This window comes from Cetorhinus maximus, chromosome 29 (genome assembly GCF_964194155.1).
Source record: "Cetorhinus maximus chromosome 29, sCetMax3.hap1.1, whole genome shotgun sequence".
NCBI lineage: Eukaryota > Metazoa > Chordata > Chondrichthyes > Lamniformes > Cetorhinidae > Cetorhinus > Cetorhinus maximus.
The window spans coordinates 24,425,809-24,438,288 of record NC_135907.1 but is presented as its reverse complement, the minus strand read 5'-3'; the positions used below and the strand labels follow the sequence as shown (position 1 = coordinate 24,438,288).

The following is a 12,480-nucleotide window of genomic DNA, read 5'->3' as shown; positions in this document are numbered from 1 at the left end:
GGTTGGATTCTAGATTTCAGAAGCAGGTGCTTAAACAGACTTTGCCCCCCAGCCTGGTTCATGTAGATTTTCATATGGGTAGTATGATGTATCCTGAATTCTAGCTATACTGTTAATCCAAATTCAACTCGTACACGCAAACATAGCCATTGCCTTGGGTAATAATCAGGTTGTCATCTTGATCTATTGCAATGACACGTGGCTTGTGCAGACCATCTGCTGTGCTCAACAATTGGTCCTTAAAGACTCCAGTTGGCGAAAATAAGAGGATCCTACTGGGCTCAGTAACATAAATATTGTCATTTCCATCAACACAGACACTGAAAGGGTTAAGGGCAACTGCCAGGCCATTCACATAGCTCTCATTACAGATGGCGATTATTTCCCCACTCCTATTGAAAATAATGACACATTTCTTCCCACAATCAGATACAATGAACTCTTCTTCACTGTTAATTGCAATGAAGAGAAATCTAATTCCCTCATAACCCTGTGGCTTAACTCTGCTAACCACTTGCCCATTAAGATCATAGAGAGAGATGGAACATAAAGTTCCTTCACTCACGGCCACATATTCATCTTCATAAGCAGCAATGGGGTAAACTGACTCCGAACCTCGGAGGAAAAGCTTTTTCACTAATGAACCATTCATTTCCAGGAGATAAAGCCTGTTCTTGGCAGAGCATGCAATAATATCATCACAGACAGCAACACTACATGGATCTTCATCCTCATCTGGTAATGAGATAGTCATCTTCAATGATCCATTATCCAGGTAACATTTCAGGAGTGAATTCTCTTCATCCGCAACGATGATGTCTCCATCTCCTGAAGTGCTGACACCCGTCAATTTTGGTTCATACGGGTCACAGTCGAGATTTGTGTCAAAGGAATATTTCTGAATTGCCTTTTCTTTGGGCTGAGCAATTGGAAGATATGCCTGAGTCTGTTTCAGCTGCTCAGATCTCCTTGGGCTTTGCTGAGATTCAGAAACTGGTTCTTCACCATACGTGATATTGAAAAGGTGACATTGTGATATCATATCCTTTACTGATTTATTGACAGTTACTTTGGGACTGGGTTTGTTTACATTCAGGCTGCTCAAATCTTGCAATGCACTAATTTGATCTTCAATAACGCTCTTCAAACACAGTATCTCCTTCGCATCAGAAGTCGTTATGACCCGCGCACAGTATTCTCTTGTGTCTTGTGCCTTTTTCTTCTGAAGCTGAAGATTAGACTTAGCAGCCTCGTATGACTCTTCCTGTTTCTTGACATAATTGGAGACTGTCTTTTTGATAGCTTCTCCCTGTTTAAACAAATTGTTTAAAACCTCTGTCAGAGTGTTCTCTATGTTGGACATTATAGAGCATTCTATCGCTTTCGCTTTGTCCATCGCTTCATTCAGGTCACCTTCTCGTTGGATATGGAGCTGAATATCACTCCCGAGTCTTTCCAGCAGCTTCCTTACTGTAAATTTCTTGGCCTCGGCTGCTTTCGCCAGTCCAAGCCGCTGATGTTTAATGCAGGAATATGAGCAACATTTGAAACAGATTACACGATCACAGGTGTCGCAGTAATAACAGACTTTGTCCTTGGGATGGATTTGGCAGAAGATTTTCTTTTTCATCATCACCTCAATGTCAGCTTCACCAAGGGAGGGGCCAGTCAGATCCACTAGCATGTGGGTTGGGTGGGTGGACCGATGTCTGACCCCACAAGCCTGGCACATGTAATTAAAGCAACCACCACATTTGACCACGGCTGGATTCTTACCTTTGTGCCCTGGGGGGCAAAGGCTGCATGTCACCCCCTTCTTCTCTGGGCTTTGGAAAATATCCAGAAGACTATTGATATGAAAGTTTGTCTTCAGTTTGCTGATCCCACCACTCAGATCGACAATCTCCCTGCACTCTGGGCACTTGAATATCTTGTCATCCTTGGTTAAATCCTCTAGGCATTCCAGGCAATATGTGTGGAGACAGGGCAACATTTTAGGCTGTTTAAAAGTAGCAAGGCAGATTTTACAATTTAAAAAATCATTTTGGATTTTATCAGCAATGGTCGATGAGGTTGCCATGGTGTCGACAGGAACCTGGAAAAGAACACAACAGGCCCCAGTTCATTTCCCCATCAAACATTCAGACAATTGTTTACAACTTAAATAAAAGCAAAAAACTGCAGATGCTGGCAATCCATAACAAAAACAAAAAAGTTTAGCCAGACGGAGGAGAGTAGTGGTGGGTTGGGATTGTTCGGGCCTCTGTTCGAGGAAGAAGCGGAGAGCCCTCAGACCATCCTGGTGGGGGGTGGAGGTCCTCATAGTCTCCCAACCTCGGATGGCCCGCTTCTACCTCCTACCCAAAATCCATAAACAGGACGGTCCCGGCAGACCGATCGTGTCAGCCTGTTCCTGCCCCACGGAACTCATTTCTTGCTATCTTGACTCCATTCTCTCTCCCCTTGTCCAGTCTCTTCCCACCTACATCCGCGATTCCTCTGACACCCTACACCATATCAACAATTTCCAGTTCCCAGGCCCCAACCGCCTCCTCTTCACCATGGACGTCCAATCCCTCTACACCTCCATCCCCCACCGGGATGGTCTGAGGGCTCTCCGCTTCTTCCTCGAACAGAGGCCCGAACAATCCCCATCCACCACTACTCTCCTCCGTCTGGCTGAACTTGTTCTCTCACTGAACAATTTCTCCTTAAATTCCTCTCACTTCCTCCAAATAAAAGGTGTGACTATAGGTACCCGCATGGGTCCCAGTTATGCCTGTCTCTTTATGGGGTATGTGGAACATTCCTTGTTCCAGTCCTACTCTGGCCCCCTCCCACAACTCTTTCTCTGGTACATCGATGATTGCTTTGGTGCTGCTTCATGCTCTCGTCTGGACCTGGAAAAATTTATTAATTTTGCTTCCAATTTCCACCCCTCCATCATTTTCACATGGTCCAACTCTGGCACTTCCCTTCCCTGACCTCTCTGTCTCAATTTCTGGTGATAGACTGTCCACCAATATTCATTACAAGCCTACCGACTCCCACAGCTATCTCGACTACAGCTCCTCACACCCTGCTTCCTGTAAGGAGTCCATCCCATTCTCTCAGGTCCTTCGCCTCCATCGCATCTGTTCTAATGATGCCACTTTCAAAAACAGTTCCTCTGACATGTCTTCCTTCTTCCTTAACCGAGGTTTTCCACCCACGGTGATTGACAGGGTCTTCAACCGTGTCCGGCCCATCTCCCACGCATCCACCCTCACACCTTCCTCTCCCTCCCAGAACAATGATAGGGTCCCCCTTGTCCTCACTTATCACCCCACCAGCCTCCACATTCAAAGGATCATCCTCCGCCATTTCCGTCAACTCCAGCACGGTGCTACCACCAAACACATCTTCCCTTCACCCCCCCGGTGGCATTCTGCAGGGATTGTTCCCTCCGGGACACCCTGTTCCACTCCTCCATCACCCCCTACACCTCAACCCCCTCCCACGGCACCTTCCCATGCAACCACAGAAGGTGCAACACCTGCACCTTTACTTCCCCTCTCCTCACTGTCCAAGGGCCCAAACACTCTTTTCAAGTGAAGCAGCATTTCACTTGCACTTCCCTCAATTTAGTCTACTGCATTCGTTGCTCCCAATGCGGTTTCCTCTATATTGGAGAGACCAAACGCAGACTGGGTGACCGCTTTGCAGAACACCTTCGGTCTGTCCGCAAGCATGACCCAGACCTCCCTGTCGCTTGCCATTTCAACACTCCACCCTGCTCTCATGCCCACATGTCCATCCTTGACCTGCTGCATTGTTCCAGTGAAGCTCAACGCAAACTGGAGGAACAGCACCTCATCTTCCAACTAGGCACTTTACAGCCTTCCGGACTGAATACTGAGATCAACAACTTTAGATCATGAACTCCCTCCTCCATCCCCAGCCCCTTTCCGATCCCCCTTGTTCCAATAATTTATATAGATTTTTCTTTTCCCACCTATTTCCATTATTTTTAAATGTATTTCCATCCATTGTTTTATCTCTGCCTTTCAGCCTATTTCGATCCTTTCCCCCCACGCCACCCCCACTAGGGTTATCTGTACCTTTATTATCACATTCCTTAGATAATACCACCAGCTTCAACACCTCTTTGCCCTTTTGTCTGTGACATCTTTTGGTTATCTCCACCTATCACTGGCCCTCTATCCAGCTCTACCTGTCCCACCCCCCCTTAAACCAGTTTATATTTCACCTCTCTATTTTTCCAATTGTTTACAACTTGCTGGTTCTGCTTTTAAATGAGTTGCAGGTCCTGAGCTTGGAAACTTGCCGTGTGCGAGAAAGGAGTTGACTGCAAAACTGCGGAATAGAAACCGAAACTCAGCAACTGGCGGAGAGAGAGGGAGGGGGGGAGGGAGGGAGAGGTTAATACAAGAGAAAAACAATCTTTTAATCGCAAACACATTGGAGCCGCGGATTTGCAGCTTTGGATTATTATGAGGAGCAGACCCTGGACTCGGAATCCCATTGAACCCCCCCCACTATCCACCCAACAAAGAGGCTGAAGGTCCACATTCGATTCACGGCCTCATTTTTAACTCAACAACCCCAGAAACTGAGACCAAGGTTAGGAGGAGAGCAGCCGCCCTGGACCCAAACTGGAGCTGGTCTGGTCAGGTTGTTGTGAAATGCAAAGCCCCATTTACCCTAAAAAAAACCGGCCCCCGGGGAGATGGACACATTCAGACAGGGCAAGGGTGGGGCCAGAGTGTTTGCACCTGTGGGACTTCCCGATCGCACTTACCTGTTAAAGAGTTGGAGATGACACTGGGTCTGGGCTACAGATTCCGGGCACCTTCCTGGATTCCAAACTCCAGCGTTAATCCCTTCCCCTTTATTACAGTCAACAAGGGGGATGGACAGCCCTGAACCACACCTACTTTACTGAAGTGAAAGATTGCAAACCGAACTTGTTTCAGTCTTTCCATTTCAGGTCTTGTTGCAAATGGACCGGCAGCTTTCATCAGGCAGTGAATATTATTACATCTGTCACAATTGTCCTGACCCATGGGAGATTTGCACTTCCTGGAATGACCTTGCTGAAATGTTTTGTAATCTTTTATGAATAAATACATTTTTTTTTTGCAAAATAAAGACTGACAGCTGCTTCACAGAGAGAAAGCAGAATGTTCAGCATTTGCGAGAGTTCAAGTGACGCGAGCACAAATCCAACACAAACAGGAGATTTTTCTCTCTCGTTTTTATCCGGTTCGAAACATGTGACAGTAACCCAGCAATTATAAAACCGTGTTTCTGGTTGTCTAAGGTGTAATTCCAAGTTAGGCTGAAATATCCGCAGTATCGGCTGAAATACCTGGTTCATTGCAGTAACATTTTCATTTAAATATTTCCTGTATATAACTCCAGGACTGTTGTCATGGTCATGGATCCTATTCCCAATTTACTTATGGACATATTGAACTTTTACGTAAGATATGTGTTTTTTAAAAAAGCACATATAAGCTAAAGCTGGCTGAGACTGTAAGATAACCACTTGCTGGAAGATTTCTATATGGGTTAATTGACCAACTAATTGAGAGAGAACTGAATGTTGCACCTTCTCAGTTCATAGCACCCTCGCCTTTGAATCAGAGGGTTGTGGGTTCATGTCCCACTCCCGGAAACCAAGAACTGTGATTGTACTCGAAAGAGTTGCAATCTGTGACTGTTGATAACTCGAAAGAGTTTCAAAGGAAAAAATACAATGCACTCCTTTCAACTAAGCTGCAGAACCAAGAATCTCCAAGCCAACGGCTCAACTGCAATCTCCTGTGGTTGCGGAGATAATGGAAAATGATTCCCATCTCAGCTGTAACCACCTCCTGTTGAGTTATCTCCCAGACTGTGAACATGAACTGAGCTGAAAAGAAAACAGGTCTGGGCGAAAGACATGTTTGTTTTTTCCCCTCCAGGAAAACACAAGGAAAGGGGTTTAAAAAAAGCCAACTGCAACCCTAGTTCTGTGTGCTGGTCTGGTGTTCTGTTCTGCTGTGTGTGTGAATGTGCTGTAAAGGTCACAGCTGAAGAACACCAACTGGGCATCCCTGCGCTTGCAGGTAAAAAAACCTCTCTCTCTCTGATTGCTGGAAGCAAGTCACAAGTCAACAAAGTCACAGTCGGAAAGGAAAAAGGACAACTCCTTCCGGCTAACCTGCAGGACCAAGAATCTCCGAGCCAACTGCTCGACTGCCAAAGTCAGCGCTACTGGAATCACCCCAACTTAACGCCGCAAAGTTTCACCATCCATTCCTCACGGACAAGCCAAAGGACTGATTCATATATCTTTCTAACCTTTATTTGTGGACTCAATTTCCCATTTCTAATCGGTGTGTATGTGAGCTGCGTTTTTATTATTTCCGCTCGTGTTTAGTAACTAATACACTCACTCTTGCTTTGACTCAAGACAGCCTGGTTAAATTGGCTCCTTTTAAAACACAAATACATTTGGACTGGGAAAAGGTCTCTATGAGGGAAGGGATCCTTTCCAAATTAACCCTGTTGCGACCAACTGAGAGAGTTGAATAAAGAAAGGGATCCAGTTCATCCCTCCTCAGCCGGAGCGTAATAAATTGTGGGGCCTCACCCGGGGACCAATCGCAACACTGTGGGTCCTTCAATATTGCACATTGTAAAGTCATGAAGAAAATTATAATTTTAAATAAAGTGATTAATAGTGAGTTCACTTTGAGTAAAGTTCAAAGGCCAGAGGAGCATTCTCCCTCTCCGTCAGATACCTGGTGCTTCCCTTTCCCTGGTTCTATTCTGCAGCCTCCAAGGATTCCATAGGATGTACAGGGCAAACAGCACAGAAACAGACCATTTGGCCCAACCAGCCCATGCTGTTTATTCTCCACTTGAGATTCCTCCCATCTTTCCTCATCTAAATCTATCATCATGAGCCTCTACTCCCTTCTCCCTCATATACTTGTCTAGTTTCCCCCTAAATGTATCTATAATACTCACTTCAACCAAGGTCCGGTCCTAACGAACTCCACATTCTCCCCACTCTCTGGGTAAAGATACTTCTGAATTCCCGATTGGAATTCTTGGTGACTATCTTGTACTGATGGCCTCTAGTTCTTCCCCACAAGAGGAAACATTCTCTCTTTTACATCTCCTCTGGATTCACCTTTGGTCTCTTTACTTGACCCTTCACCTCTTTTTTTTATTTACCCACCTCCACCCCAGCACCAATCTTCCACTTAGATCTTTGCCTCCCCACTTCCTGATTCTTTACTGTTAAATCTCTAACTAGTTCCAGTTCACAGACGTGAGACGTTAACTTTGTTTTACTCTCCAAGATCCTGCTAGGCCCAAGTAAACCAAAGTAAAATAAAGTTAATGTAAGGGAAGTAAAGTTAAGGCATGGCAGGGTAGCTCGGTTGCGTGGAATGCGTGTCCTGTAATATGTGTGAAGTTGTGGACACTGCTGGTGTCCTAGATGACCACATGTGCAGGAAGTGCTGCAGAAACTTGAACTCTGGGTTTCGGAGCTCGTGTGGTGGCTGGAGTCACTGTGGTGCATCCACCAGGCTGAGAGCTACGTGGGTAGCATGGTCAGAGAGGTGCTCACACCACAGATTAGAAGCATGGAGGGAGAAAGGGAACGGGTGACCACCAGGCAGTGCAAGAGAATTAGGCAGGTAGTGCGGGAGTCCCCTGGGGTCCCACTCGCTAATCGGGTTTCCGTTTTGGATACTGGTGAGGACGTTGGTTCCTCAGGGAAGTGCAGTCAGAGCCAAGCTTGTGGCTCTGGGAGGGGAGGAAGAAGAAAGGAAGAGCAATAGTGATATGGGATTCGTTAGTTAGGGAACAGACAGGTGTTTCTGTGACTGCAGATGTGACTCCAGGATGGGATGTTGCCTCCCTGGTGCCAGGGTCAAGGATATCACAGAGCGGCTGCAGGACATTGTTCTGGAGGAGGGTGATCAGCCAGATGTCGTGGTCCACGTTGGTAGCAATGACTTAGGTAGGAAGGGGAAGGGGGTCCTGTGGTCAGAATTTAGGGAGCGAGGTAGAAAATTAGCAAGCAGGACCTCAAATGTAGTAATCTCCGGATTACTCCCAGTGCCACATTCAAGAAATAGGAGGATAAGGCAGATGAATGTGTGGTTGGAAATATGGTGCAGGAGAGAGGTCTTTAGATTCCCAGGACACTGGGACTGGCTCTGGGGTAGATGGCACCCGTGCAAGCCAGATGGGTTGCACCTGAACAGAGCCGGGACTGAGTTCCTTGTGGGGCATTTTGCTAGTGCTGTTGGGATGAACTTTAAACTAACTCGGCAGGGCTGTGGGAACCAGAAGTGAATATTAGAGAGTAATACCAAGGTGCACAAAATACTGAGAGACACAGATAACATAGAATACAGAACAGTATTAATAAACAGAGTCAGAGTAAGGGAGAAAGTAATGATGTCTAAATCAGAGTTATACTGCCTATATGTGAATGCACGGGGTATAGTAAATAAGATAGGCGAGTTACAGGCGCAGATTGCCATGTAGAATTAAGATGTTGTGGCAATAACAGAGACCTGGCTCAAGGAAGGGCAGGACTGGGTGTTAAATATTCCTGGGTACAAGGTGTTCAGGAAAGATAGGGCAGGAAGTAAAGGAGGAGAGGTGGTTGTATTGGTTAAGGAGAGCATTACAGTGCTGGAGAAAGAAGATGTCCCAGAGGGGTCAAGGACGTAAATAATTCCTCTAGAGCTAAGTGTCATGAAGCTATTAATGTATATAATATTATTGAAAAATATTTTTCTTTTAAAATAGAGGTTTGGTCTGTGGTTGTGTCTTAATTGGATTAAAGCCAACTAGTCTGGGTGCTTTGTGTACTAGTTTTGATATGTAAGAGAGATAGTGTGCATTTGCATTTTGTGAATAGAGCATTCAAGAAGTGGGGTGAAAACTGACACCTATCTAGCAGATACCAAGCAACATGTTTATATTACTAATAAAATTGGTACTATTAAAAGGGGTTTTATTGTTAGAGAGGTTTAGTTCAAAGGTTGTTGATACAAAGAGAATTTACATTCAATGGGCTGGGCTAGGTATAACTTCAGCAGTTTCGGGTGTGCAGGGCAGAGACAATGTGAGATCAAAAGGCAGCTGTAATCCCCAACTGTCTCCACAGGAACCAAAGTGAAAAGAACCTCATTTTGAATTTGTGAGGAGAAAATGCTTTGCCTGGTGTCTGGTTTAGTCTATGGGTTGCTGTTGCCTTAATGGAGGTAATTTTGGGAATTTGTTAAAAGTTATGAAAGTAGTAATTTTAAGCCATGTGTACATATATTTTAACCTGTGTAAATCAATAAAATGTTTCATTTAGTTTAATGTAAAATCTTGAGAATTGGTGGTCTGATTTCTGAATTTAGATTCACATCTCAAACATAACACTTAAAATTATAGTCTATGAGTTGTTTAAAGTTTCCCTCTGGGATTTTTAAATAACTCCGCTTTATGAATTGCATCGGTAATAACACTAAGGAACAAAATGGGTGCAATTACATTGCTTGGTGTAGTCTCTAGACTGCCAACTAGTGGGAAGGATGTAGAGGAACAAATCTGCAGAGAAATTGCAGAGAGGTGCAAACATCATGGAGTAGTTATAATGGGGGACTTTAATTACCCAAATGTAGACTGGGACAGTGGTAGTGTAAAGGGCGGAGGGGGGCAAGCGTTTCTAGATTGTGTTCAGGAGAATTTCCTACAACAGTATGTGTCCAGTCCAGCAAGATAGGAGGCACTACTAGACCTGGTTCTTGGAAATGAGGTGGGCCAAATAGATCAAGTGCCAGTGGGGGGAACATTTAGGAGACAGTGATCATTATATTGTAAGGTTTAAGATGATGGGTAGAAAAGGACAATGTGCAATCCAGAGAAGAGTAATAAACTGGGGGAGAGCCGACTTCAAAAGGGACAGAATGGAGCTGGGCCAGATAGACTGGAACCAAAGGTTGGTGGGAAAAACTGCAGCTGAATAATGGGCTTCCTTCAAAGAAGAAATGGTTCGGGCACAATCAAGGTATATTCCCTCAAAAGGGCAAAGTAGTGCAAACAAATCCAGGGCTCTCTGGATGAAAAGGGAAATAGATAGTAAGATAAAGAAGATAAAATGTGCTTGTGACAGGTGTCAGGTAGAAAATACAATTGAGAACCTAGTGGAATACAGAAGGTTCAGAGGGGAGGTGAAAAAGCAAATACAAGAAGTGAAGAGGGAGTATGAGAAAAGACTGGCAGCCAACATAAAAGTGGATCTCAAAGTCTCCTATAGGCACATAAAGAGGGTGGTAAAAGGAGGAGTTGGGCCGATTAGGGACCAAAAAGGGGATTTACACATGGAGGCTGAGGTGTTAAATGAATACTTTACATCCATCTTTACCAAGGAAGCAGACATCACCGAGGCTTACTTAAAGTTGACAAGACACCGGGATCAGATGAGATGCATCCAAGGATATTGGAGGAAGTGAGAGTAGAAATTGCAGGAGCACTGGCCATAATCTTTCAGTCTTCCCTAAATTCAGGGGAGGTGCCAGAGGACAGGAGAATTGCAAACGTTATGTGAATGCATTGGAGAGAGTACAGAAGAGGTTTACAAAAATGGCCCAGGGATCCAACATTTCAGTTATGAGGATAGATTGGAGAAGTTGGGACTGTTCTCCCTGGAGAGGAGAAGGTTAAGAGGAGATTTGATAGAAATGTTCAAAATCTTGAGATGGCTGTATAGAGTGGATAGGGAGAAGCTGTTCCCAGTTGTAAAAGGCTGAGAGAAAAAACTTTCCCATTCCCCTCCCGTCTCATCTCCCTCCCTCTCACTCCTCCCTCCCTAATCCACCCTCTCTTCCTCACCCATCCCCCCTCTCCCCCAGCCACCCCTCTGCCCACCCCCACCCTCTCCCACTCCCTCCTCTCCCCATCTCCCCTGTCTGCCCTTCTCACCCCCCTCCTCTCCTCTCCCCATCCCCCATTCTCTTCCCCCAACCCTCCCCTCCCGCCTCTCCCCCATAACACCTCATCTCCCCATCCCCCCTCTCTCCCCATCTCCCCTTCTCACCCTCTCCCCCTCCTCTCCACCATCTCCTCCTCTCCCCATCCCACCTACTCTTCCTATCCCGCTCCTCTCCACCCTCTCCCCCATACCCACTCCTCTCCCCCATCCCTCTCACCCCTTCTCACCCCCGTTGCCCTCCTCTCCAACATCCCCCTCCTCTCCCACTCCTCTCCCCCCTCTATCCTCCCTACCCTCCCCCCCCCTCTCCCCATTTCCCTCTCCCTCCCTCTCTCCCCAATTCCTCTCCTCTCCCAAATCTCCCCTCTCCTCTCCTCTCCCAAATTCCCCCTTCCCCACTCCTACCCTCCCCCATCTCCTCCCTCCCTCCTCTCCCATCTCCCTTCCCTCCCCATCTCCCCTCCCCCATCTCCCCTCCCCTCATCTCCCCCTCCCCTCATCTTCCCCCTTCATTTCCCCCTCCCCTCATGTCCCTTCCCCTCATGTCCCTTCCCCTCATCTCCCCCTCCCTTCATCTCCCCCCTCCCTTCCCCTCATCTCCCCCTCCCTTCTCCTCATCTCCCCCTCCCTTCTCCTCATCTCCCCCTCCCTTCCCCTCATCTCCCCCCTCCCTTCCCATCAACTCCCCCCCTCACTCTCCCCTCCCCTTCCCTCATTTCCCCCTCAACTCACCCCTCCCGTCATCTCCCCCCACCCCCCCCTCATCTCCCCCCACCCCTCCCCTCATCTCCCCCCACCCCTCCCCTCATCTCCCCTCTCCTCATCTTCCCCCTCCCTTCATCTTCACCCATCCCCTCATCTCATCCCTCCCGTCCCCTCCCCTCCCTCATCTCCCCCTCCCTTCCCCTCATCTCCTCCCCTCTCATCTCATCCCTCCCCTCATCTCCCCCTCCCTTCCCCTCAACTCCCCCCTCCCTTCCCCTCATCTCCCCCTGCCCCCATCTTCCCCCCTCTCCATATCTTCCCCCTCCCCTCATCTCATCCCTCCCTTCCCCTCCCCTCATCTCATCCCTTCCTTCCCCTCATCACCCCCTCCCCCCATCTTCCCCCCTCCCCTCAGGTTCCTCCTCCCCTCATCTCATCCCTCCCTTCCCCTCCCCTCATCTCATCCCTCCCTTCCCCTCCCCTCATCTCCCCCTCCCTTCCCCTCATCTCCCTCCCCCAACCCCTCATCTTCCCCTCCCCTCATTTCATCCCTCCCTTCCCCTCCCCTCATCTCCCTCCTCCCTTCCCTTCATCTCTCCCTCCCCCCATCTTCCCCCCTCCCCTCATCTCCCCCCTCCCCTTAGCCTCACCTCCCCCTCATCTTCCCCCCTCCCCCTCATCTGCCCCTCCCCCTCATCTCCCCTCCCCTCATCTCCCCCCCTCATCTTCCCCCTCCCCTCATCCCCCAGGACTACAACTCCCAGCGCCAACCG

The 12,480-nt window shown here is 47.5% G+C and overlaps 1 protein-coding gene across 2 annotated transcripts; it reads right to left on the bottom strand.

The window, feature by feature from the left end:
* LOC144669453 (E3 ubiquitin-protein ligase TRIM56-like) lies at positions 1–5,009 on the bottom strand. 2 transcript variants are annotated; one of them, XM_078531896.1, is made up of 2 exons: positions 4,938–5,009; positions 1–2,095 (listed from the first exon to the last, which is right to left on the bottom strand). In XM_078531896.1, exons 1-2 carry the CDS (start codon positions 4,983–4,985, stop codon positions 113–115), a joined length of 2,031 nt encoding a protein of 676 aa, XP_078388022.1. In that variant the 5' UTR covers positions 4,986–5,009; the 3' UTR covers positions 1–112. The 2 variants fall into 2 exon arrangements, with proteins under 2 accessions (XP_078388022.1, XP_078388023.1); XM_078531897.1 differs by lacking the exon at positions 4,938–5,009 and adding an exon at positions 4,250–4,271.
* Positions 5,010–12,480: the final 7,471 nt, after the last annotated feature.

Bases quoted from the DNA above. Each gene is read 5' to 3' on its own strand.
- LOC144669453 (XM_078531896.1), bottom strand. From the start codon at position 4,985: ATGGAAAGACTGAAACAAGTTCGGTTTGCAATCTTTCACTTCAGTAAA. The intron at 2,096-4,937 runs GTAGGTGTGGTT...GTTCTTTTCCAG, and splicing joins CAATCTTTCACTTCAGTAAA to GTTCCTGTCGACACCATGGC.